This window comes from Macrotis lagotis, chromosome 2 (genome assembly GCF_037893015.1).
Source record: "Macrotis lagotis isolate mMagLag1 chromosome 2, bilby.v1.9.chrom.fasta, whole genome shotgun sequence".
Classification (NCBI taxonomy): domain Eukaryota; kingdom Metazoa; phylum Chordata; class Mammalia; order Peramelemorphia; family Peramelidae; genus Macrotis; species Macrotis lagotis.
In genome coordinates, this window is record NC_133659.1 from 200,039,785 (window position 1) to 200,063,814 (window position 24,030).

At 34.3% G+C, this 24,030-nt stretch overlaps 1 protein-coding gene across 3 annotated transcripts in view; it reads left to right on the forward strand.

Annotated features, from left to right (window-relative positions):
- Positions 1-24,030, forward strand: part of TLK2 (tousled like kinase 2) — a 160,552-nt gene that overhangs the window by 48,268 nt on the left and 88,254 nt on the right. For 2 of the 3 annotated variants that reach the window (XM_074224420.1, XM_074224421.1), the window contains exons 3-7: positions 11,350-11,421; positions 12,739-12,808; positions 13,806-13,849; positions 14,945-15,040; positions 19,795-19,962. In XM_074224420.1, coding sequence (XP_074080521.1) covers positions 11,350-11,421; positions 12,739-12,808; positions 13,806-13,849; positions 14,945-15,040; positions 19,795-19,962 — 450 coding nt within the window. The remainder of the gene's footprint in view (positions 1-11,349; positions 11,422-12,738; positions 12,809-13,805; positions 13,850-14,944; positions 15,041-19,794; positions 19,963-24,030) is intronic. The other variant, XM_074224422.1, reaches the window with a different exon arrangement.

Here is a 24,030-nt window from a genome sequence, read left to right on the forward strand (position 1 = left end):
ATAAAATGAAAAATGGATAATTTTGGTTACATTAAGTTAAAAATTTTTGTACAAAGGAAATCTAGTAAGCAATTTTTACAGTCAGACATAAAAGCCTCATTTTTCAAATATGTAGAGAGTTGAGTCAAATTTATAAGCAATCAAATTAATTCCCATTTAATAAATGGTTAAAAAGATATGAGCGGGCAGTTTTCAGACCAAGAAATTAAAGCTAGCTATAGTCAGATAAAAAAAACTTTCAGTCACTTTTGATTAGAGAAATGCAAATTAAAACAATTCTGAGGTACCACTTTACATCTATTAGTTTGGTTAATGTGGCAGAAAAGGGAAATAATAAATGATGGACTTGATGTGGAAAAACTTGGACTCTAATGCTCAGTTGGTGAAGTTGTGATACAGTCCAGCCATCCTGGATAGAAATTTGAAACAAACCCAAAAGGTAGTAATACTGCATACCTTTTGATTCAGTAATACCACTACTCGATCTATATCCCAAAGAGGTTAAAAAAATAAAAAGGGAAAAGGGCCTGCATGTACAAAAATTTTTATAGCAATTATTTTTGTGTTAGCAAAAAATTGAAAATTGAGCTAATGTCCCATCAATTGAGGACTAACTAAACAAATTGTCATATATGAATGTAATTGAATACTATTGTTCTTCAAGAAATGATGAGGGAGTCAACTGGGTTGCACAGTGAATAGAGCACCAGCCCTGGTGGATCTGAGTTCAAATTTGACCTCAGACACTTTTTTAACCTAGCTGTGTGACCTTGGGCAAGTCACTGTCTTGCCAAAAAAAGCCCCAAAACAAATGATGAGTAGGTGGATTTCAGAAAAACCTGGAAAGACTTGCATGCTGGGTGAATGAAACAAGTAGAACTTGGAGATCATTATGCACAGTAACAGCAACATTACATGATGGTCAACTGTGATTGACTTAATTCTTCAATGATTAAAGACAATTCCAGAACACTTCTGATGGAAAATGCTATCCACATCCAGAGAAAACCTATTGAATCTTAATGCAGATCAAAGGAAACTGTTTTCCTGTTTTAAAATTTTATTTTTTGTTTTTTCTTTTTCATGGTTTTTCTCCTTTTATTCTGATTCTTTCAATAACGTGACAATATGGAAATGTATTTAACATGATTGTACAATTATAATTTATATCAGATTGCTTGCTATCTTAGGGAAGGAGGAAGGGGAGACAAGGCAGGAAGGGAAAAAATAGAATTCAAAATCTTACAAAAAAATGAATGTTGAAAATTGTTTTTGTTTGTAATTAGAAAAAATACTATTTAATTAAAAAAACAAAAAAAAAAGATTGGGGGAAAAAAGGAAGAAAATGTAAGGTTTGCAAAACAATTTACCAGGAAAACAGAATGATGAAAGACAATTTAAGAATCATAATAATACTATCAGAAAGCCAGGGGGAAAAGTACCTAGACATGTTATATTTTTTAAATTAATATTTTATTTTTTTAACTACATGCAATGTAGTTTTCATAATCATTTTTTTGTAAGGTTTTGGATTTTACATTTTTCTTCCTTCCCTCCTCCTCCCCCTGACTGAAAGCAATCTAATATAAGCTATGCTTGTATAACCATGTTAAACATAGATCATATCAATTATGTTGTGGAAGAAGACTTAAATCCCAATGGGAAAAACCCCTAAAATTAGAGAGAAAGATAAAATATATAAGACAGTTTTTAAAAATTGAAGGTAGTAAGCTTTGGTCTGCATTTAAACTCTACAGTTTCTTCTCTGGATATGGATGATATTTTCTATCCCAAGTCTTTACAATTATCTTTGATTATTGTACTGCTGACATGAACAAGTTTATCATAGTTGTTGTTAGTGTGTATAATGTTCTTCTAATTCTGCTCACTCCACTTATCATCACTTCATGCAAGTCTTTTCCAGGTTATTCTGAAGTTGTATCCCATCATATTTATATATCACAATTTTTTCAGCCATGCCCCAATTCTTGGGCATCGCCTCAATTTTCAATTTTTTGCCCCTCCAAAAAGAGCTGCTATAAATATATTTGTATATGTGGATTTTTTAATTCTTTTTCATGATGTCTTTGGGATACAGATCTAGTAGTGGCATTACTGAATCAAATGGCAGCATAGTTTTATTGCCCTTTGAGCGTATTCTGGATTGCTGTCTTGAAAGCTTGTATCTGTTCATAACTTTACCAGCATTACATTAATAGATATTTTATTTCAAGGTATCTTTTTTTTAAAGGTTTTTGCAAGGCAAATGGGCTTAAATGACTTGCCCAAGGCCACACAGCTAGGTAATTATTAAGTGTCTGAGGCTGGATTTGAACTCAGGTACTCCAGACTCCAGGGCTGGTGCTCTATCCACTGCGCCACCTAGCCGCACCAGTTTTATTTATTTTAAGGAAATGGGGTTAAGTGACTTGCCCAGGATCACACAGGTAGGCAATTATTAAGTGTCTGAGACCAGATTTGAACTCAGCTACTTTTGACTTCAGATCCAGTGTTTTATCCACTGACCCACCTAGCTGCCCCTCAAGATATCTTTTGAAAAAAAAGTGCCTAGATAGAGCTCTTGGTATCAGATTATTTAAAAAATCTACCAGCCACCCCCTGAATAAAAAGACCAGAATGAAAACTCCCAGAAACAGCATAGCTTCAAGACCATTGTAAAACATCAAGTGATACAAGAGCTTCAAGTTCAATGGCAAAATGCTTCAAGCAACCAGAACTAAAAATTAAAGGCAGTAAAGCACAGTTAGGATTACAGAAGATTTTAGTAGCCACAACAGAGATAGAGAACAGAGAGAATGGAATATAGTATTCCAGAAAGCAAAGAATAGTTTTTCAACCAAGAATAGCTCACCCATCAAAACTGAGTATAGAGGACTTCTAAACCTTCCTAATGAAAAAAGATTGGATGTACATAGAAACTTTGAAGTGAAAATATAGAAGACAAGAAAAAGAGAAAAAGGCATGAATGAACAATGATATGGAGGATAAGCTGTTTGCATTCTATTCTGGAAAGATGAATTCCTTTTAATCATCTCCTCAATCATCAGAGGTAATAGAAGAGAGTGTTTCTGTTATATCTTAATATTAAAAAAAAAGAATGGAATGAAAGGAAAAGAGGAATATACTAGAAGGGAGAGAAAATATGGGGAAAATTATCTCATAATTTGGATATGCAAGTAGCAGTCTATCCAAGGAATGGAGGGGTGGAAGGAACTGCTTGATAAATCTTACCTGAACAGATCAAAGAAGAGAATAATTCACATTTACAGTTGAGTACAGATTCACTGAGATACACAAGGAAATAGGAGGGGAAAAAGGAGAAGATTCAATAGGGAATAAAAGAGGGTAGATTCAAGGAGAAAATTATCCTAAGCAAAATAAACTCTAAGCATGTACAAAGGCATTCATAACAGCTATTTTGTTTTGGTGTTAGTAAAGAATTGAACTTTGGAAGAGACATCTTTACAATAATTAGGAAATGGTTGAACAAATTGTGATATTGTGTTGGAATACTACTGTGCTATAAGAAATGATGAGGGGATGGTTTTAAAAAAAACTAGGAAGCCTTATATGTGATAATGAGAAATGAAGTAAGCAGAGGCAAGAGAAATTTTTCACTGTTAACATCAGTATTGTATTGATAAATTAACTGTATAAGATTTGACTATTCTGTTCAATTTAATGATCCAGAATGATTCCAAAAGACTCATCATGCAAAAATACTATCTACCTCCAGAGAGGAACTGATCAACTCTCAGAACAGATTTCCATAAGTTTAAGGTGAAAATGTTTTGCATGACTTCCTATATCATAAAGTATCATATTTTTCACCTTAGAGATTGGGGGAGAGTCTAGCAGGGAGGGAGAAAATTTGAGACTGAATATTAAAATGAACAAAATTAAACCAAAAAATACATCAATAATTACTCATTTAGATTTTTATTTGCTCATCACTATGTCATATCAGTATCATAGAACATAATATCAAATCATATATCACTGGCACTTGGCAATAGATTGCTGATATTGAGTAGGGTAACACCTAGGTTTCAAACCTTGGTGACTGGAAGGATGGTGATGTTCTAACCAGTAATAGAGAAGTTTGGGATAAAGATAATGAGTTCAGTTTTAAATCTGTTGAGTTTAAAATGCTTATCAGACATTGAGTTTCAGATATCCAGGAGGATACTTGACGATATAATACTGGAGGTCAGAAGAAAGGTTGGGGCTTGATAAATAGATTTGAGAATCATACCATGGAGATGGTAATATTATCCATAGGAACTGATGACATTACTAAGCCAGACAATATAAAGGGAAGAGAATCTTGTTTAGGAAGAAGCCTATTATTATAAAATATACATTCTTTACATGGTACATTGTTATATTTATATTGTTTCCCCTGTTTGTTTGTAAGCTCCTTGAAGATCGAGGCCAGGTTGTTTTTGGTGATTTTTTTGTTATTTTTGTTTGGCTAGTGTCAGCACATTGGTTTTTTTTTTGTTGTTTTTTTTTTTTTGGCAAGGCAATGGGATTAAGTGGCTTGCCCAAGGCCACACAGCTAGATAATTATTAAGTGCCTGAGGCCCCATTTGAACTCAGGTACACCTGACTCCAGGGCCAGTTCTCTATCCATTGCACCACCTAGCTGCCTCGACTGTGCCACCTAGCTGCCCCAGCACGTTGGTTCTTAATAATTTTTTGGAAGACTCCATGAATTTCTCAGTGTAGTCTCATTTTCCCCCACATACCTCACATTTCCAAGTATTTGCCAAATTATGTAATGTCTTTCTATATGTCTCTTGCATAGGTATACTTTTTTCCAGTACCCAACTGTCACTTTAATTTAGGCCCTTCTCACTGATTATTTGAATTATTTGCTTGAACTTCCTGCTTACAAGTTTTTACTCATTTCAGTCTTCATGGAGCTGACAAAGTAATTTTTTTCCTTATGGGAACTTTATAAGTTCAGGTTTGCTCATGCCTTCTCTCCCTTAATAAATTCTAGTTGTTCCCTTATTTCTAAAATTCATAAACTCTTTTATTTGGAATTATTAAAGTTAAACAAATATTTTTTCAGTTAATAAAAATGTATTTTTACCTTCCCTCCACCACCATTACAAAAAAAAGAAAAGCAAAACTCAAAAATTTACATGACTTCCTATATTGGCTCTGTCCAAAAATATGTCTTTATTTTGCATCCTTAGTTCATCACCTCCTTTTCAGGAGACAAGTATCATGTTTCATCATTGTTTCTCTAGAATAGTGGTTGGACTTTCAGAAGTTCAGTTATCTTTCTTTGCAATGTTATATCACTGTGTAAATTCTGTTTACTTCTTTGTATCAATTTTTGCAAATCTTTTTCAGATTTCTCTGGCACTCTAGCATTCCTATATATTCATACAGCACAGTTTGTCCAGCTGTTTCTCAGTTGATGGGTACCTTACCATCACATTACAGACCCTCCAATATTTATCATTTCCCTTTTATGTAATTTTCATTTTTTTATGATGGATTTAAAGTAGACTCTGATTTAAGTTTACTTTACATTGGTTGATTGGTTAATTCTTGTTCTTCATTTTTTTGTTTTTATTTATTTATTCATTCATTCATTTATTTATTCATTCATTTATTTATTTAGGTTTTTACATGGCAGATGGGGTTGAGTGGCTTGCCCAAGGCCACACAGCTAGGTAATTATTAAGTGTCTGAGGCTGGATTTGAATTCAGGTACTCCTGACTCCAGGGCCAGTGCTCTATCCACTGCGCCACCTAGCTGCCCCCCCCCCCTTATTCTTCATTATTGAAGAAGACCAAAACAACATCACTATGTTTGAGACAAATCATAGTATAAATGACTCTGACTGATCAGACCAGTATGAGCTTAGAATGCCCCACACCAGGTTGGGCACAAAGAGTCCTTGTCAACACCTGGGTTGGATACTCTAAACTTACGAATGTCACATTTCCTTTGAGCTACTCCAATTCTGCCTTCCTCATAGAGTACAACCCCCTCACTGATGAGGGCAGACACCATGGTGGGTGGTCCTCTGCCTGTGTCTCCCATGCTGTATAATCAATTTTAAATCTGTGCAATGAGACCTTCAGGGTTTTGGTATCACTTCTTCTGACCTCCCTGTGAGCACTTGCCCTGTGTGAGTTTTGTTGCAAGCATATGTCTGGCATTCTAACAATGGGTCCATCCCATTGTAGTTGCACTCTCTGTAGTAATGTTGGAATGCTAGGTAGTTTAGCTCAAGAAAGGACCTCAATGTTTGGTTTTCTGCCAGGTGATCTTCAGAATCTTCCTAAGACAATTTAAATGGAAGTGATTCAGTTTCCTGACATGATGCTGGTAGACTGTTCAGGTTTCATAGGCACATAACAATGGGGTCAGCACAGCGACTCTGTAGATCATAAGCTTGGTAATCAGTCTAATAATACTTCTCTCCCACACTTCTTTTTGAGCCTCCCAATTAGTGAGCTAGCTCTGGCAATGTGTGTCAACCTTATTGTCAATGTGTATGTCCTTGGAAAGAATACTACCAAGGTAAGTGAACTTGTCCACAGTACTCAGAACTTCTCCATTTGCTGTAATTGATAGTTCCACATATGATTGTGTAGTGCTGGCTGATAGAGCACCCATGTTTTCTTGGTGTTGATTTTTAGACCAGAATTAGCACAAGCAGTAGAGAATAGATCCATACTTTGTTGCTGAGATCTCAGCAGAGGCTGCATTGAGTGCACAATCATCTGCAAACAGAAGATCATGCCTTTACAAGTTGAAGAATTTGCCATCAGTATGGTGGCTGACCTTGAGGCCATGTTTATCCTCAGTGAAAGTGTTCAATAACAGGGCTGAATAAAAAGTATGGGAGCAAGGACACAGCATTATTTCACTCCATTGGAGATGGGGAAATCTCAAGAACATTGTCCATTATCCAGAACTTGGGCATGCACGCTGTCATGAAATTGACAACAATACTAATGAACTTCTCTAGGAAACCACATTTTGACATAATTTTCATAAACCCCTCATGACTGATGGTATCAAAGGCCTTGGTCAGATCTGTAAATGTTGTATACAGACCGCTGTTCTATTCCTGGCATTTTTCCTGGAGTTGTCGGGCAGTAAACACCATATTGACTATATTCCTCTACCCTTTCTGGAGCCACACTGGCTCTCAGCAAGGTGACCATCTTCCAGGTGAAAGAATTTACATTAGTCTATGTATTAATGAATTGGTACATTTTTTTAAAATGCGACTTTTTATAACTTGAGTTTCTTCCTTTGAAAAATGCATGTTCAGGGGGTGGCTCAGTGGCCCAGTGGATAAAGCACCGGCCCTAGAGTCAGGAGTACCTGGGTTCAAATCAGTTCTCAGACATTGAATAATTACCTAGCTGTGTGGCCTTGGGCAAGCCACTTAGCCCCATTTGCCTTGCAAAAACCTAAAAAAAAATGCATATTCAGGCCTGACCATTTTTATATTTGTAGTCATCTAATTCTTAGGAACAATTTGTAATTGAATTTATGCAAGTATTTAATAAGCTTTTGTAAATTATTTATGCATTTTGTTGATAATTGAAATAAGGTTTCCTGATCATTGTCTATTCTTTTTCTACTGTTTTATTATTACATAAAAAAGTGATTCTCATTTACTTAGAAAGTCCTAGGAATAAGCAAATAAATTGAGATGGTTCATCCCTTCAGCAAAGTTTCAGTCTACTAAAATAGTTTTTCTTTCTTAATTTCATTTTGGCAACAGGTGGAAACAAATATATAGCTAAATATGCCATTCTAGATGTGATAAATTTGACTGGAAGGGTATTGGTTTACTTTAGTCACAATTTAAACCTTTAAAAAAAGAAAAATAACTATAGTTAATTTCAAGTAGAAGGGAATTCAACAGTGATCTAATTGTTTTTTTATGACAATCATTGGATTTTCAAACAATTCATTTTATTTTTCAACTATGAGTACTTTTTGTCTTCCTAACATTTGAAAGAAAGAAAAGCCCTTGTAATAAATATGCATACTTAAGCAAAACAGTTCCCATATAGACCTTGTCCCAAAATGTATGTCTCATTCTTCTTCTTGAATGCCTCATCTCTTTGTCAGGAAAAAGATCTACATAAATATTCTGGCATCATAATTGGACAATAAGATCATATCTTGTTTTTTGAAGTTATCCATCTTTATATTGTTGCTTAAACAGCCATCTCTCTATTCCAACCCATATCCATAAAGAATTCTCACAGTGTAATTAGTGATAAATGATCACCTCAGTTGAAGTCATCCATTAAGGGATAATCCTCTTCATTCTGATTGCATGTTTAGCTATTTATCCTTGCTAATAAAAACATTTGGGTGGTTTAGGCCTTTATTTTTACTGCATCATCCTGCTTTCCTCTGTCTTTGAAAATGAGACTATTAGTTGACTCAGCTATACTACTATTAGGCCTATACCTTAGAGAGATAAAAAAATGAGGAAAGAAATTATTTGAGAACTGTTTATGATAGCATTTTTTTTAAGTTTTTTGTAAAGCAATGGGGTTAAGTGGCTTGCCCAAAGCCACACAGCTAGTTAATTAAGTGTCTGAGGTCGGATTTGAACTCAGGTACTCCTGACTCTAGGGCCAGTGCTTCATCTACTGCACCACCTAGTCACCCCATTCTTTTTTTTTTTTTTTTTTTTTTTTTTTTTTTTTTTTTAGGATTTTGCAAGGCAAATGGGGTTAAGTGCTTGCCCAAGGCCAAACAGCTAGGTAATTATTAAGTGTCTGAGTCCGGATTTGAACCCAGGTACTCCTGACTCCAAGGCTTGTGCTTTATTCACTGCGCCACCTAGCCGCCCCTACCTCATTCTAATAGAAATCCGAAATTGGAAATTTAGGGAATGTCTTCTTACTAGCTTGGGTATAATATGTGGGTGTAATGGAATATTATTGTCCTAAGAAATAATGAAGTAAACTTGTTTTAGAGGAAACTGGGAAGACTCCTGAACTTGTAACAGAGTGAAGTGAGCTAGACAAGGGAAATAATTTATATATTCAGAATAATTTTAAAAAGAAAAGAAACTCGAAAGATTTTCAAATGTCAAAATATTCAGTGATAAACCACAAGTCCACACAACTCACCTCCTGCCAGAAACGTCATGAACTTAAAATGCAGAGACAGACAGACAGATTTTTTTTCTGTCATGACCAGTGTAGGAATTTGTTTTGTTGGACTGTGTTGTATTTATGCTGAAGGTTTGAGTTTTTGACTTTTCTTTTTTAAGATTTTGGTTTGTTTAGTTGAAGGAAGGTGAAGGGATCGATTATGTAAATAAATTTATTTAGGAAAATGAGGGTATAAAAATTTGCTTTGTTTTAAAGTTATCACTATAGGGAAGATTATTTCTGACAATTTAAATACAAGAGCATAGGATTTTTGATGATTATTAAATGTAATTAAAGGACTGCAAGACGGAGGAAAATGTCTCATTCCTTCTTTCTTATATCATCCGATCTACATTTTGTATTCTGATGTTTGGCAAAGTAAGTCAAATAGATTCTTCTTGTCAGGTTGAGAGCATTTTAATATAGTACTTGCATTTTAATGTAGTATTTGAAGAATAATATTAAATAAACACAAATGTTTTAGGGGACAACTTTAAGTGTTTTAACTGTTTCTGAAGATAGATTTAAATTGAAGTGTTGGAATTAATTATTTTTTTTAAAGAAAGATTTTATTTATTTTAAGTTTTGCAATTTTCCCGTTCTTGCTTCCCTCCCCCCACCCCACACAGGAGGCATTCTGCTAGTGTTTACATTGGTTCCATGTTATACATTGATCTCAGTTGAATGTGATGACAGAGAAATCATATCCTTAAGTAAGAAAAATAAAGTATGAGATAGTAAAATTACACAATAAAATAACACTTTTCCCCCCCTAGTTTGACCTTTGGTCTTTATTCAAAATCCATAATTCTTTCTCTGGATACAGATGGTATTCTCCATTGCAGATAGCCCCAAATCGTCCCTGATTGTTGCACTGATGGAATGAGCAAATATATCACCCCCATGTTGTTGTTAGGGTGTACAATGTTTTTCTGGTGCTGCTCATCTTGCTCAGTATCAGTTCATGCAGATCTTTCCAGATTTCCCTAAATTCCCATCCCTCCTGGTTTCTAATTGAACCAGTAGTGTTCCATGACATGCATATACCACAGTTTGTTAAGCCATTGCCCAATTGAAGGACATTCACTTAATTTAGTAATTTTTTTTTGAATGAATTCAGTCTCATTCACCCCCCCCCCCGAAACTTTGTTTTATTATTTATTTAATTTCCCCCCCCTAATTATTAAGATGGATGACTTTTGGGGGAGTTTTTAGTTCTTTGACATGACATTATTGAAAAAAGTATTTCCTATAGTGGAGCAGAATACTTACTACTATCCCCTTGTGTTACATGGAAAGGTCCCCTAGTACTTTCTCAATCTATGAAGCCCATTTTTTTTCTTTTCTCTATTATGAATTTAACAAAAATGAACAGGACTTGCTACATATGATGAACAGAAGAGGATTGTTTATGAAACTGAGAGCTGTTTCATGATGATTTATTTTTTCAAAAGCATATTTAACGACAGCAAACAAAACTTCATTTTCAATTACCTTATGGAACCTTTTGCTACATTCTGTTTATTTTAAAAAATTGTTTCCTTGATGCTTTTTTTTTGTATCATCTTTACCTACTGATTCTTCTTCCTCTAACACCACCATTCTTTCCTTGTTCCAAATAAGTATGATCAAGTTAAAACAAGGCAATCTAAAAATATCTCCTGTGTTCATTTTTCTCAACCTTTAGAATACATATCCTACTGTAATGGGGCATAAAAAGGAGGTAGAAGTTTCCCTCAACTCATTTCTTCAGAGCATTGTTATGAAGATGAATGTAACTATTTGGAGAAAAGCACTCTATTCTTTTTTTTTTTAGTTTTTTTTTTTTGCAAGGCAAATGGGGTTAAGTGGCTTGCCCAAGGCCACACAGCTAGGTCATTATTAAGTGTCTGAGACTGGATTTGAACCCACATTCTCCTGACTCCAGGGCTGGTGCTTTATCCACTGTGCCACCTAGCCGCCCCTAAAAGCACTCTATTCTAAAAAGCAATATTTTCAAAATGATTAATACGAGAAATTTAATTGCTTCCTGGTCAGTGAATTATTATTTTTATAGCCGAAAAGTCTCTAAAATAGACTTGTTTGACCTGAAGGTAGCAGAATAGGCAAGTTTCTCTATTTCATTTTAAGATTCAGTTTGTGTTCATTTCTTTTTCTTTCTAGGGTCCACTTAACAGTGAGTCTTCCAACCAGAGTTTATGTAGTGTGGGGTCCTTGAGTGACAAAGAATTGGAGGTAAGAACATAACACTCTAAGACCTCCATGGGTGAAATGAGATTAAAAGTTACCTATTATTTATCACTGTTAACTGTATGTTCTGGTATTTGTACAGTTGCCATATTCATTATTCTTAAGACAGAGCTGAATTCCATAGTAACAACAGAATTAACTTAGATCCACTTGAAGTTTGACACTTTGAGAGCACTAGTGAGTATAATCATGACTTGAATAGGCCTTTATAGCTATGAATGGCTTGTCTGATTTTTTTTGTGTGACAATTTGAAAGGTATATTTTACACGTCACTAAAGATTATTAAAGTCAAATTTCTTGTAAAGCAGATGACTTGGCAAAAGAATGATTCCAAATCTATAATAATAAACTTTCTGCTTACCACAAATCTAGGAATTTAGAACCAGTTCATTGATTATTCAGTTATTCATTTGTTAAGAAAGTGTAGTTTTTTTTAAGGAAGCTTTATAAAGAAATGTTATTTGTTGATTTCTTAAATCTTTTTGAAGAGAAACTAATTAGAGATTCTGTTTTTCCCCTCCCCCTTTAAAAAAACAAATTTAAAACAAATATTAGGTTATTTCATCCTCACAGCAATTCTGTGAGGTAGTTGGTATTATTATCCTAATTTTAAAGTTGAAGAAAATGAGACTCATAAGTTAAACGACAAGCTAGTTGTCACATTGCTAATAAGAAATGCTTACTATTCTTAAATACTTGTTAATACACTCAACTAGAGGCTAGATTTGATCTTAGATCTTCCCAAGTCCAGACTTAGCAATCTGTTTCTAAAAGAAGTTCTCTAAGAAAAACCAAATTAACAAATTCTAAAATTGTGAATGTATTTTTGTTCTTTATCTGTGAAATATGTAGAGTTGCTAAAAGTAGTAAATAAGATGCTTATGAGTTTGATTTTTATATGGTACTGAATGATGTTTAGACTCCTAACACATAAATAGTTTATCTTCTGAGGACTATTTCATACTTCTTTCTCTTGTACAAACAGAAGATTCTGGAAGAACTTTTTTCCCTTAAATTTGAATTCTAGCTCCTTTGGTTTTAGAAGGATTAAACATTATATCATTATGAATTGTATTTTAAAAAAATCTGCTTTTATCTTATTATGAATTTTAAAATAAGGACAGTAAGGTAGTGACTACAGATACTTTTCTTGTTAAAATTCTTTAGAACAGGAAAGTAAAACTCATTTAGGATTTGGCCATGCCAGTAGGGCATTGTATCTCTATGCATTTGGTATTTTCCTCTTCCTTTTCATATGCATAAGAACCAAAATACTAATTGTCAATTTTGGTATAAAACAGACCCCTGAGAAAAAACAAAATGACCAGCGGAACCGGAAAAGGAAAGCAGAACCATATGAAACTAGCCAAGGTAATAATAATAACTCTAGTTTTAACAATAACAATAATTATAATAAATGAAAACCATTTTTCTTTTGTACCTACACAGGATTTCCTCATTGTGGGTAATTGGTTTGTATTCAGAGATTTCCTAACCAAGGAGACTTATTGTGCTCCTCAAGGGAACATCTTATTATCAACTTGCCATTTGATATATACCTGACAAAACAGTGTTGTTCTTTGGGGATGCTTGTTTTCCCCTGTTGAAGGAAACATAGGCCTTTCACCACAAGTTTTTCCCTTAGACTGAACATGCATTATGTAGAAAAGACTTGTGAGTGTAATTGACTATTATACCCAGTGGCTTGTTTGTAATAGATCTCTGGAAATTCATCAAAATGCTGGGAACCTTTCTAGCTACAATTCTATCACAGTCATTGAATATTGGAGCCTATTTGAATAATTCTCTAGGAAGAAAGTTATAATGGCAAAAGTCTTTAAGCAACTGATAAAATAATAAAGTAGTTTTATAGCTTGCCTTTTGCAGTATTTGTCAAAAACAACTACTTTATGAATCTTAGCGGAACAGATGATCTTTAAATATAAAGATATGTCTGTTCTTAGATAAAACCTAGAAAACACATCTGATAATTCTAATAAGTTTGTTTTGAATTATTCTCTTGAGTAGTACTTATTTGTAGAGAGGGAAATGATTAAAAGTAAGGTAGAGTAGAAGACCTAATTAAAAAAACATAACCCTTTAATTGTCTAAGGCCCAAAGGAAAGTAAACTGTCAGAATTTCTTCCTTTCCTTTATTTGGCCTGTTGTCCTAAATAGAGAAAAATTTTCATTCTATTTTATGGAGTTAGTATTGTTTCAATTCATTGTAGACTTGATAAAAGTAGGGGAACATTTAAGTTTTGAGGGCAGTAGCAATATATATAGAAGCTATTCAGTGGATAAGAACAGTTTCTTCAAGATGATAATTAATATTTTTAAAAAATGACTATTTTGGTTTAACTTCCAGGGAAAGGCACTCCTCGGGGACATAAAATTAGTGATTACTTTGAGGTAAGTCACTTGTTGAAAAATTCCTGGGGAAAACTTCTAGTCAAGATTCCTCTTAAGTTTTATAATATAATTGTACAGAAAATTCTTAGTTCTTTTTCCAGAATCAATATTACTAGTTGTTGAGCTAAGGTGTTTGAGAATTTGGTAGAATTACATGTGCCTATTTAAACAATATCACTGCAGAAATTATTGTCCACCAAAATTTCAAATCTTTGTATTTGGTATGATTGTCTAAATAAGAGTGTTTCTCTATTGAGCAGTAGATTTTTTTTGTAAAGGATTATAGTTGGGTCTGATTATCAATGTACTTAAAATTTTTTTTAAGGTAATGGGGTTAAGTGACTTGCCCAAGGTCACACAGCTAGGCAATAGACTTCACATTTGAACTCAAGTCCTCCTGACTGCACGGCCAGTGCTCTATCCACTGCGCCACCTAGCTGCCCCCTATCAATGTACTTTTTTTAAGTACAATGGAGTTATATAGTGAGTTTATAGTAACCACTGGTTAGTAAAACTGATTTGTTGTTACTATTTCCACTAAACTGGCTATAACTGTTATGGTATATTTTTGGCACAGGAAGAATATTTAAAATCTTTTTTTCTTTTAGCTTCCTAATTATTTTATCTGTTTGCTTTAACTTACTTTCATTGAAACTCTACAGGAGGGGTGGCTAGGTGGCGTAGTGGATAAGCACTGGCCTTGGAGTCAGGAGTACCTGAGTTCAAATCCGGTCTCAGACACTTAATAATTACCTAGCTGTGTGGCCTTGGGCAAGCCACTTAACCCCATTTGCCTTGCAAAAAAAAACCTAAAAAAAAACAAAACCCCATTTGCCTTGCAAAAAAAACCTAAAAAAAAAGAAAAAAGAAACTACAGGAAAATGTTGTATTATTATTTTTCAGTTTTTTCCACTGTAACATTCTCTCTCTGGGAAGAAATTGATTGCCTGGGTTAAGAGGATAGTCTTTTTGAGGGAAAGGCCCTTTAGTGAACTGTGTCACTAGCTGGAGTCTATTGTGCTTTTAAACTTAACTACTTTCCCTATCTGAAATAAAGCTGTTGTGAATTATTTCTATCCATTTTTCTCTGCCCAGTTTGCTGGAGGAACTGGACCAGGGACCAGCCCTGGTAGAAGTGTTCCACCTGTTGCACGATCCTCACCACAACATTCCTTATCTAATCCCTTACCAGTAAGTATTCACCTGTTAAAGCTTGGGTGTCCAAAACCTTTGAGCTCTTCTGGGCCTCATTGCCCAACAAAAACTTGTCAAGGCTTTTATTTAGAATTGAATATTTATTTATAACTGCAGTGTAACCCATATTACCAGTGAGTATAACAAAATGTAATAATGTGCATGGGCTTTGAGGGCTGTGGACTGAGCACACCTATGTTAAGGGTTTAAAAAAAAGCAAATAAAGATTTCCCGTGGATCAATTATGGATGGAAAGAGGCAGTGGGGAGAGGGAGAGGGCAAGCATAGGTGAGGGAGGGAAGGGTCATAGATTGAGATTGGAATACCATGAGACTTGTAGTTATATTTGGTGAACTCACGGGGTGGGTACAACAGTACAAAGTTCCATCACAGAAGTGACTATCTAAATAGCTAAATTATTATCCTTGTAAAGCTTTGGCATATATTGAGGGTAATTATAATTTTATCAATTTTATACTTGCTTAGTCTAATCAATTCTAGTTTTGTAATCTCTCTCTACTTCATTCCCTTCTCACATGTCCACCTAATTCAAGTTGTTCTTACTTCTTGTCTAGACTACTGCAGCAGTCTCCTAATTGGTTTCCGTTTCAAGCCCTTCCCTTTCTAATCAGTTGCCAAAATGATGTTCCTAAGCCTAGGGGTAACCGCTAGTTCTTGGGTCAGAAAGTTCCAAGACTCCCCATCTTTTTTAGAATGCAATACAAACTCTTCTATTTGAGATTCAAGTCTCCATGCCTCTGTATGGTTTGACCTCTATGTCTAGAATGTATTCTTTCTCACTTAGTTTTCTTTAAAGGTCAGTTTAAATACCACTTCCCAAATGGGACCTTTTTTGGAACACCCCCCCCCCCCACCTGCTGAAACTCCCTTCTGAAATCATCATATGTTTCCTTTATATTTAATTACCTGTAGATATCTTGTTTTTATCAATAGCATGTCAGCTTATTGAGGGCAGAGACTATTTTTGTCTTTTTATCCCCAATGCTTAGCACAGTACTTGATACATAATGTGTGCTTAATAAATTCTTGTCTGTTAGTTTTTATAAGCAATTTATATTTATTTCCTAAAAAGTTTAGTTTTGAGATTGAATTTCTGGTCTTCTTTGAAATCATGTAAGTGGCATTCTCTTAAGTAATTAAGAAATTGATCACGCCTAATTTCTTTGAGTTGTTAATTTTGTTGTTGCTGTTGTTTCTTATCTGTAATTGCAGTGGGAGGGGGGAGGGAATTCTCAGTGAGGAAATTCCCCCATCAATGAAAACCAACTACTGTCCTTATACTTTTTAGTATTAGAGAATTATTTGGCAATCAAACTAGGTGTCCCTGCTGAACTTACTTATACTTAAAGCCCTTTATATTATTGTTATACCAAATCAAAAAAAAACTTCTATATGGACCTTTAGGAGCTTGAAAGAACATAATCTAAATATAGGGTGTTAGGAAATGAATTTGTATTTTATTAATCAATGTATACTAATAGTAAAAATATTATCCTTTGGAACTTTGTGAAACTTTATGATTAAAGGTATTTCTCATTTTCAAGTTGAGTGTAATATACAGGGGTAGAGTTCTAATCTGCCTCTAGTTGCTGACTTTTGGGAGGGGATGAGGAAAACTGCATGGTCTTTAAGGAAGTTGTCTTTTTTTCTCAGTTCATTTTGTAAAATAAATAATCTTGTTTACCCTTACAAACCTAAAAGAGGCAGTGCTTCTGAAACATAACAACCTTTCAAGAAACCCAGACAGCTGTCATTGCCTCCTTTACTCCTTCCCTGCTTTAGGCTAAACAACTTTAGTTTCTTAAACCCTTCTGCCTTTTTCACTAGAAAGTATTAGGGATAAGTTGGAGCAGATGTAGTGTACTTTTATTTCTTTGGAAAGAGATAAAAAACTGCAGAATATTCGTATATCTTATATAGAAGTTGTATTTTTAAACATCAAGTGGAATATTATAAATTTCATATCCATGGAGGTAATTATATTTACTAACTCACAAGGAAAGACATAGGTAAATGAGAAGATTTAGCCATTATTATGTTACGACAATGACCATAACCCTCAACATTGTTAAATTCATATATATATTATAAATGATTATAATTATATATTATAATATGTAACATAAATATTATAATTTCATATATAAAATTGTCTTGGAAATGTTTTTTGTGGTTCAGGCCTTCGTGTTTTGATAATCTGAATTTAGGTAGTGAGACTTGTGTTTCTTTGTATCCCTTTAATTCTTTATAAGCTCCTGAATATAGATTTTTAAAATTCTTTCAAGTTAAGAAAGCTAAATGAGATTACAGAATTCTATTTAGTAGACTTTCTTAGTAGAAATGAATGGTTCCCAACCTGTAGGTCATGGAATCCTATGGTCCAAAAGCCATTCAAAAACTATAAATTTATCTGTAGGGACAAAATTCTATTTATTGATTATCTGTTATTTGATAATAACTTACCTGTTTATTGATATGACTTGTGAATTTTTGAGACATTTATGACCAAGAAAATACATAATAATTGAAAGCTACTGTGACTAAATGAATTTGCATTTTATTAATCTGTATACTAATAGTAAAAATATTTTCCTTTGAAACTTTGTGAAACTTTATGATTAAAGGTATTTCTCATTCTCAGAAGTTGAGTGTGATGTACAGGGGTAGAGATATCTGTGACAGATTAGGCTTCTCTTTCCCTCAAGACAACTGAACTTGATGTCTAAGAGAGTTCTGCCAGCTCTGCAGTAAACAATGCCTGAAAGGCAATAATTCTCGTTAATCATGTATTAACAAATGTAGTAATATTTTCCAAAGGGAAATCGAAGGTTCTTTTTTATATAACTGTTAAAGTTTTTTAAAATTCAGCCATATGTATCTTCTAAGCTTTTTTTCTTTTTTAATATGAGTATTTGGCTCTTTATGTAAAAAACAATATATCTTCTAATGCTGTTATAAAATAGAAACTTCTTGAAGGCAAGGACAGTAAGCATCTCATCTTAAACCAGGGGGGCTGACAAAATCTGGCCAACAATCAAATTTGAATGGGGTATGCTTTTTGTACCTCCCCTGAGGGGGCTTTTCTTTTCTTTTTTTTAATCCTTCATTTTCTGTTTTTCTTTTTAATTAATTAATTAATTTAAGGCAGTGGGGTTAAGTGTCTTGCCCAAGGTCACACAGCTAGGCAATTAAGTGTCTTGGGTCATATTTGAACTCAGGTCCTCTTGACTCCAGGGCTGGTGTCCTATCCACTGCACCACCTAGCTGCCCTGAGGGTGCTTTTTTTTTTTAAGGTTTTTGCAAGGCAAATGGGGTTAAGTGGCTTGCCCAAGGCCACACAGCTAGGTGATTATTAAGTGTCTGAGACCGGATTTGAACCCAGGTACTCCTGACTCCAAGGCCAGTGCTTTATCCACTTTACCCTCTGAGGGTGCTTTTCAAAAACTGACTTCCCTTCTTTCACTATAAATGAATAAATGCTTGTTTGAATATTCTTAATAATCATCTGTCCTTTAATATGTAAACCAATATTTATTAATAGTAAAGCTGGGGCTGCTAGGTGTCATAAAGCACAGGCCCTGGAGTCAGAAGTACCTGGGTTCAAATCCGGTCTCAGGCCTTGGGCAAGCCACTTAACCCCATTTGCCTTGCAAAAAAACCCCCGGAAAAAAAAGAGTAAAGCTGTGGTGAACTATTTTCCCCTCATTTTCAGAATTTTGACCCTACAGAAATGTGTACCTGCAATTGATGAGGGTTCTTCAGCATTCATTTAAGAGTTTTGGAAACCAGAGGTCCACTGAATGTTATAGTTAATGAATATAACAAAGTTCTTTGAAACCAAACTGTAACACTGCTCTCATTTTGGGGTCTTCTTTTATTATAATCCTTTACGTAATCTGGCTAAACTCCATTTGAATGGATCTAAGATGAATTTGCCTCACTGTATCCTGTTCTGTAGGAAAAAGTATTGTGACAAAATCCTAGTGGTTTTTTTAATAGTATTGTCATCGTTTTTTCTAAATTAACTGGAAATAACTGAAGCTCCAATTTAAAAGTCTTAGGACAAGTTTTTTATGTAGAATAGAGGAGGGTATTTTATGATAAACTATGCAAATTATTTAGTGAATTCAAAGGATTGCATTCATAAAGGCAATATTGTTTCTTTGTCAGGGATAGGGGATAGGTCCTGGACCTAGTACTGTCTCATTAATCATGCAGGTCAGTACTTCCTCTGCAGTATAAGGTCATAGAGAGTTTTTCTCAATACTGAGGGCTTAAATGACTTGACAAGAGTCTTACAATCAGTCTTACAATCAGCCATGGGTCAGAAGCTGAGCTTGAAACCCAATTTTGAGGCTGATTCTAAACCCACTATTTTAGAGGATCTAGTTCAAATGATATCTTTGCCACTTATGATTGATATGAGCTTGAATAGCTCATTTAATTTCTCTGGGCCTCAGTTTCCATGTCTTGTGAAATAGTTGCTAAGACTTTAGATAGCCTCTGTGTTTCATTGGGATTGACTGAAATGTTTTCTATGTTTAAATATAAGTAGTAATAATGTTTTGTGTTCTTAACGATTGATTTTAGAGCCATTGTGTGTCTTAAATTTTTTTTTGGATTTGCCTTTGATAGCTGTGTGTTCTTGACCTGACACCGATGCATGTTTTGGCAGAACCTGAGTAGTTCTTCATGTTTAAGGTGTATGTTTGCTTTAATGTGTATTCCAGCGGCGAGTGGAGCAGCCGCTGTATGGTCTAGATGGCAGTGCTGCAAAGGAGGCACAGGAAGAACACTCGGCTCTGCCAACCCTGATGTCGGTGATGCTGGCAAAACCTCGGCTTGACACTGAGCAGCTGGCACAGAGGGGAGCTGGCCTCTGCTTCACTTTTGTCTCGGTGAGCAGTAAACCTGAGCTCATGTCTTTCCTTCAAGTTATAGTATACACATTTATGAATCATGCAAATATGCTTAAGTATATTTCCATTATTTTTGGAGTAATGTTATTCATTTCCAACTGTTTTTTTTTCAGTCATCACTTGTACATTTGTTTCTTTAAGATCTTTAAATACTTCCAAATTAAATCCTAGTACAGTGTGAGAAGGGAAATGTATTAACTTTTATTTTATTGGTAGGAGACCCTCATAAAGTGAATCAGTTAGAATGAAGCAATCCTATTATAGTGAACTATTTTTTTTATACTTTTAAAAATTTCTAAACCTCAGCCTACTTACTACAAGAATTTTCCAGAACAAATCAGTACAGTACAAACTTTTCTCTATGATTTGGTGTTTATATGTATACTATTTGTTAAAACAATGAGTTTAAACTTCTCATTTACCACTTCTGAAAGGTTACTGGCCAGGCAGCTACTGGCATAGTCCTTAGAAAACTGGGTTTGGGAATTAAGAAGATCTAGCTTTAAATCCTGCCTCAGACATTTACTAGTTATATAACCCTAAGTAAATAATTTAACATCTCTCAAACTGTTTCCTTATTTGAAAATTGATGAAACTAATAGTACCCACCTCATAGGGTTGTTAAGTGATGAAACAAACCAGAAGTCCAGTTTCTTCAAATTGACAACTTTTCTGTCAGTCATTTGGGCTTTTATTTATTGAACTTTTTTTTATAATAGAATTTGATCAGTGACTAAAACTTTTATTTATGTTTCAAACCAAATCATTATTCAAAATGTTTCATTATTTAAAACTATAAACATGTCTTTAGCCACTATAACAGAGTCTTGGCTTTCTGGATTTGAAAAAACTTTTAGTGTCTCTAAGTTGGTTATGGCAAAATGATCTTTTCCTTATGTCTTTGGGAAAAAAGAAATTTAACTTGTTTAAAAATTAGGAATGATACTTATTGATGGTGAACTGCCATCACTTCTACCTCTCTTCACACCTCCCAGATACTAACTTCATGTTCACCTTCTTAGTAGGTTAGTCAGCCCCTTTCCTCTCCTTTTCCCCTATACCTGGAAGCTAGTGAGTTCTGAGTTTGTTTCCCCCTCTAGATCTTTAAAGAGATCAAAAATACAGAATGTGATGTGTTGGATTTGAAGTCAGTGGACTTATATTCACATTCTAGTTCTGCCATCTATGAGACCTTGGACAAAGTCTCTTAACTAGGGCCTCAATTTTCTTATCTATTAAATGAGGAAGTTAGAAGAGATTACTTGTGTTCTAAAACTTGGATTCTGCATACTTTTTTACAGAGGTCTTTTATAATTCCAACTCTCCAAAAAAGTTTACCCAGTAGTAAAGTCTTCCTTAATTTCATTTATTCATGCACATATGTTTTCTACCATTGTGCTACCTCCACACCCATCCCTCCCTACTCTTTTTCCTTTACTCCTACCCATGGTTAGGGGCAGGGACTATTTACTATTTATCTTAGTAACTCTGGTACCAATCATAGTTCTTTGTACATAGTGCGTGGTAGGTGCTTAATAATAGCACCTTAATGAATGTAATAAAGTTTTTGAAATGAATTGACCCCAGTCATGAAGAAAACTTGCTGCTTTTATTTCTCCTCTTTTCTTTTGCCTTCTAGCAGCTCATCTCTTTTATATATATATTTTTAATTTTTTTAGGTTTTTGCAAGGCAAATGAGGTTAAGTGGCTTGCCCAAGGCCACACAGCTAGGTAATTATTAAGTGTCTGAGACCGGATTTGAACCCAGGTACTGCTGACTCCAAGGCTGGTGCTTTATCCACTGTGCCACCTAGCCTCCCCTAGCTCATCTCTTTTAAAATAACTAAATCTCGTATTAGAGTGATCATAGAAAGGGGAACCAGAGAAAAACTGTTTGATTATAATTTTGTTAAATAATTAAAAGATTCTTTGTGAATGTTAATAACTTTATATTATTTCCTTTTCTAGAAGCATGTTTACTAGAGTTAGGTAACCCTAGATTTTGTTGTTTGGGGGAAATATTTCTTAGGGAAACAGAGCAAAGAATTCTGTAGAGTTGGTGCTGACAGTAAGACTTTAAGAACAAGCAAACATCTAGGAAAAGATGCAACATTGAAGAAGGAAATAATAGAAGACCAAAAAATAAAGTGCTTTGTTCTTCATTGTTTTGACTCCTGCAGTCTTAAAATTTCCTGTTTCCTTTCTCTGCAGTTTAGGAGATTAACTTAAAGAATCTAAAGATTTTTCTTAAATGACCTGTTTATTTTACATAATAGACATTTTCTTTTACTTTTATTTTTTTCTCAGTTACATGTAAACAAAAATTTTAAACATCTGTCTTAAAAGTTTGAGTTTCAAATTCTCTTCCTTTTCTATCTGCTCCTTGAGAGAGGGCAAGCAATTTGTTAAAACTTACATATATGTAATCATGCAAAACAGTAATAGACATTTCTTAATAAACACCCCTTTTAGCCTCTATCATTTTATTATAGTTTCTGGAAAAAAGTTAAAATAAAGCAAATAAAACCTTATAACACAAGGAGACCTTTTCATTTTGTTTGTCCTTGCCTACTTCAAGCCCCTAAATCACACTTCTTGCTCTTGGCACAAATTTGTCTCCATTCTGGCAAAACAATGTGAAATAGTCATTGAACCAAGAAAAACTTACTAATAAGCAGGAAGAGCATATTGATGAGAAACACCAGCTGTCCAGAGAAAAGAAGGTTGTTCATTGATTAGTTGTAGCAGATGACAAATTTTACTTTTCCTTTAAAGAAACTAGAGGCAAAACAGTTTCTATTTTTGAAGAGTTGAATATGTTTACCAATCAGGGAATAGTGAATGAGCCATTTTAACATTTGCAGAATTCAAATCTCTGGCAATGAATGCTTTTAGTGTGATGAGTCCTAATGAGACAAAACAGCTAAAACATTAAAAAAACCTTTAAAAAGTGTTCTGTTTATACATATGAAGATGTGAAACAATGGTTAATAAAGTCTTTCTCTAGTTTAAAAGGAAAAAAAATAGCACAGAAAGAGAGCTCTTTGAGTGTAAGACTGAGTTATTTGATTGCCCCACATGTACATGCTCATTAGAGTTCATGCCAGTTTTGTTCAATCATACTGAGAACCTGAACTGAAGTGAGCTTACATGATTTTTAATGCTTTTAATTGTGATTTTCAAAGTGCTTTCACTTGGTATTTCTTGGAGTTTTTACTGGACCAAAGTAGTTTCCTTTGATTGTGAACACAATGGATAGAGCATTGAACTTGAAGTCAGAGAAGACTTGGATTTATTTATTTCCTTTGACACTGATATTACAACTTTGAACAGATACTCTTAACCTCTCTGAGAAGTTTCCCTCTTTAAAATAAGAGAAATAATGTGTTGAATCTACCTCTTAGGATAGGGGTGAGCAGATATATAAAGGACACACACACACACACACACACACACACACACACACGGAGAGATGTAGAAAGTGTTTTGCAAACTTTTTTTAGATTTTTTTAAGGCAATGGGGTTAAGTGGCTTGCCCAAGGCCATAGGGCTAGGTAATTATTAAGTGTCTGAGGTTGGATTTGAACCCAGGTACTCCTGACTTCAAGGCCAGTGTTCTATTCACTGCGCCACCTAGCCGCCCTTGTTTTGCAAACTTTAAAGAGATATATTAGCATCAGGTTATTATTTGATAGTCTCACTTTTAATTGCTTCCTAACAAGTTTTTACCTTTGTCTTAGTTTCTTCGGTTTTTCACCAATAGTTTTTATTGATTTAGTGGTGTTTTCAGATATTAGCAATATAAAAGACTTGGAAAGGATATACAGTTCCCTGAGTTGTTGGAATAACTTTCACAAAATCTATGTACTTAGAAATAGATCTTCAGGCTGTCATTTGGAGTTTATTGACTAATTTTTTTTAAATAATCAAACAGTTGTAAAATCCTGAGATAGCTGCTTTTTTCAAACTGTATTCGATTCACTTCAGAAATGAGTGAGATAAGACATTGACTGATAGTAGAAATGACAGGTAAGGGATAGAACAACT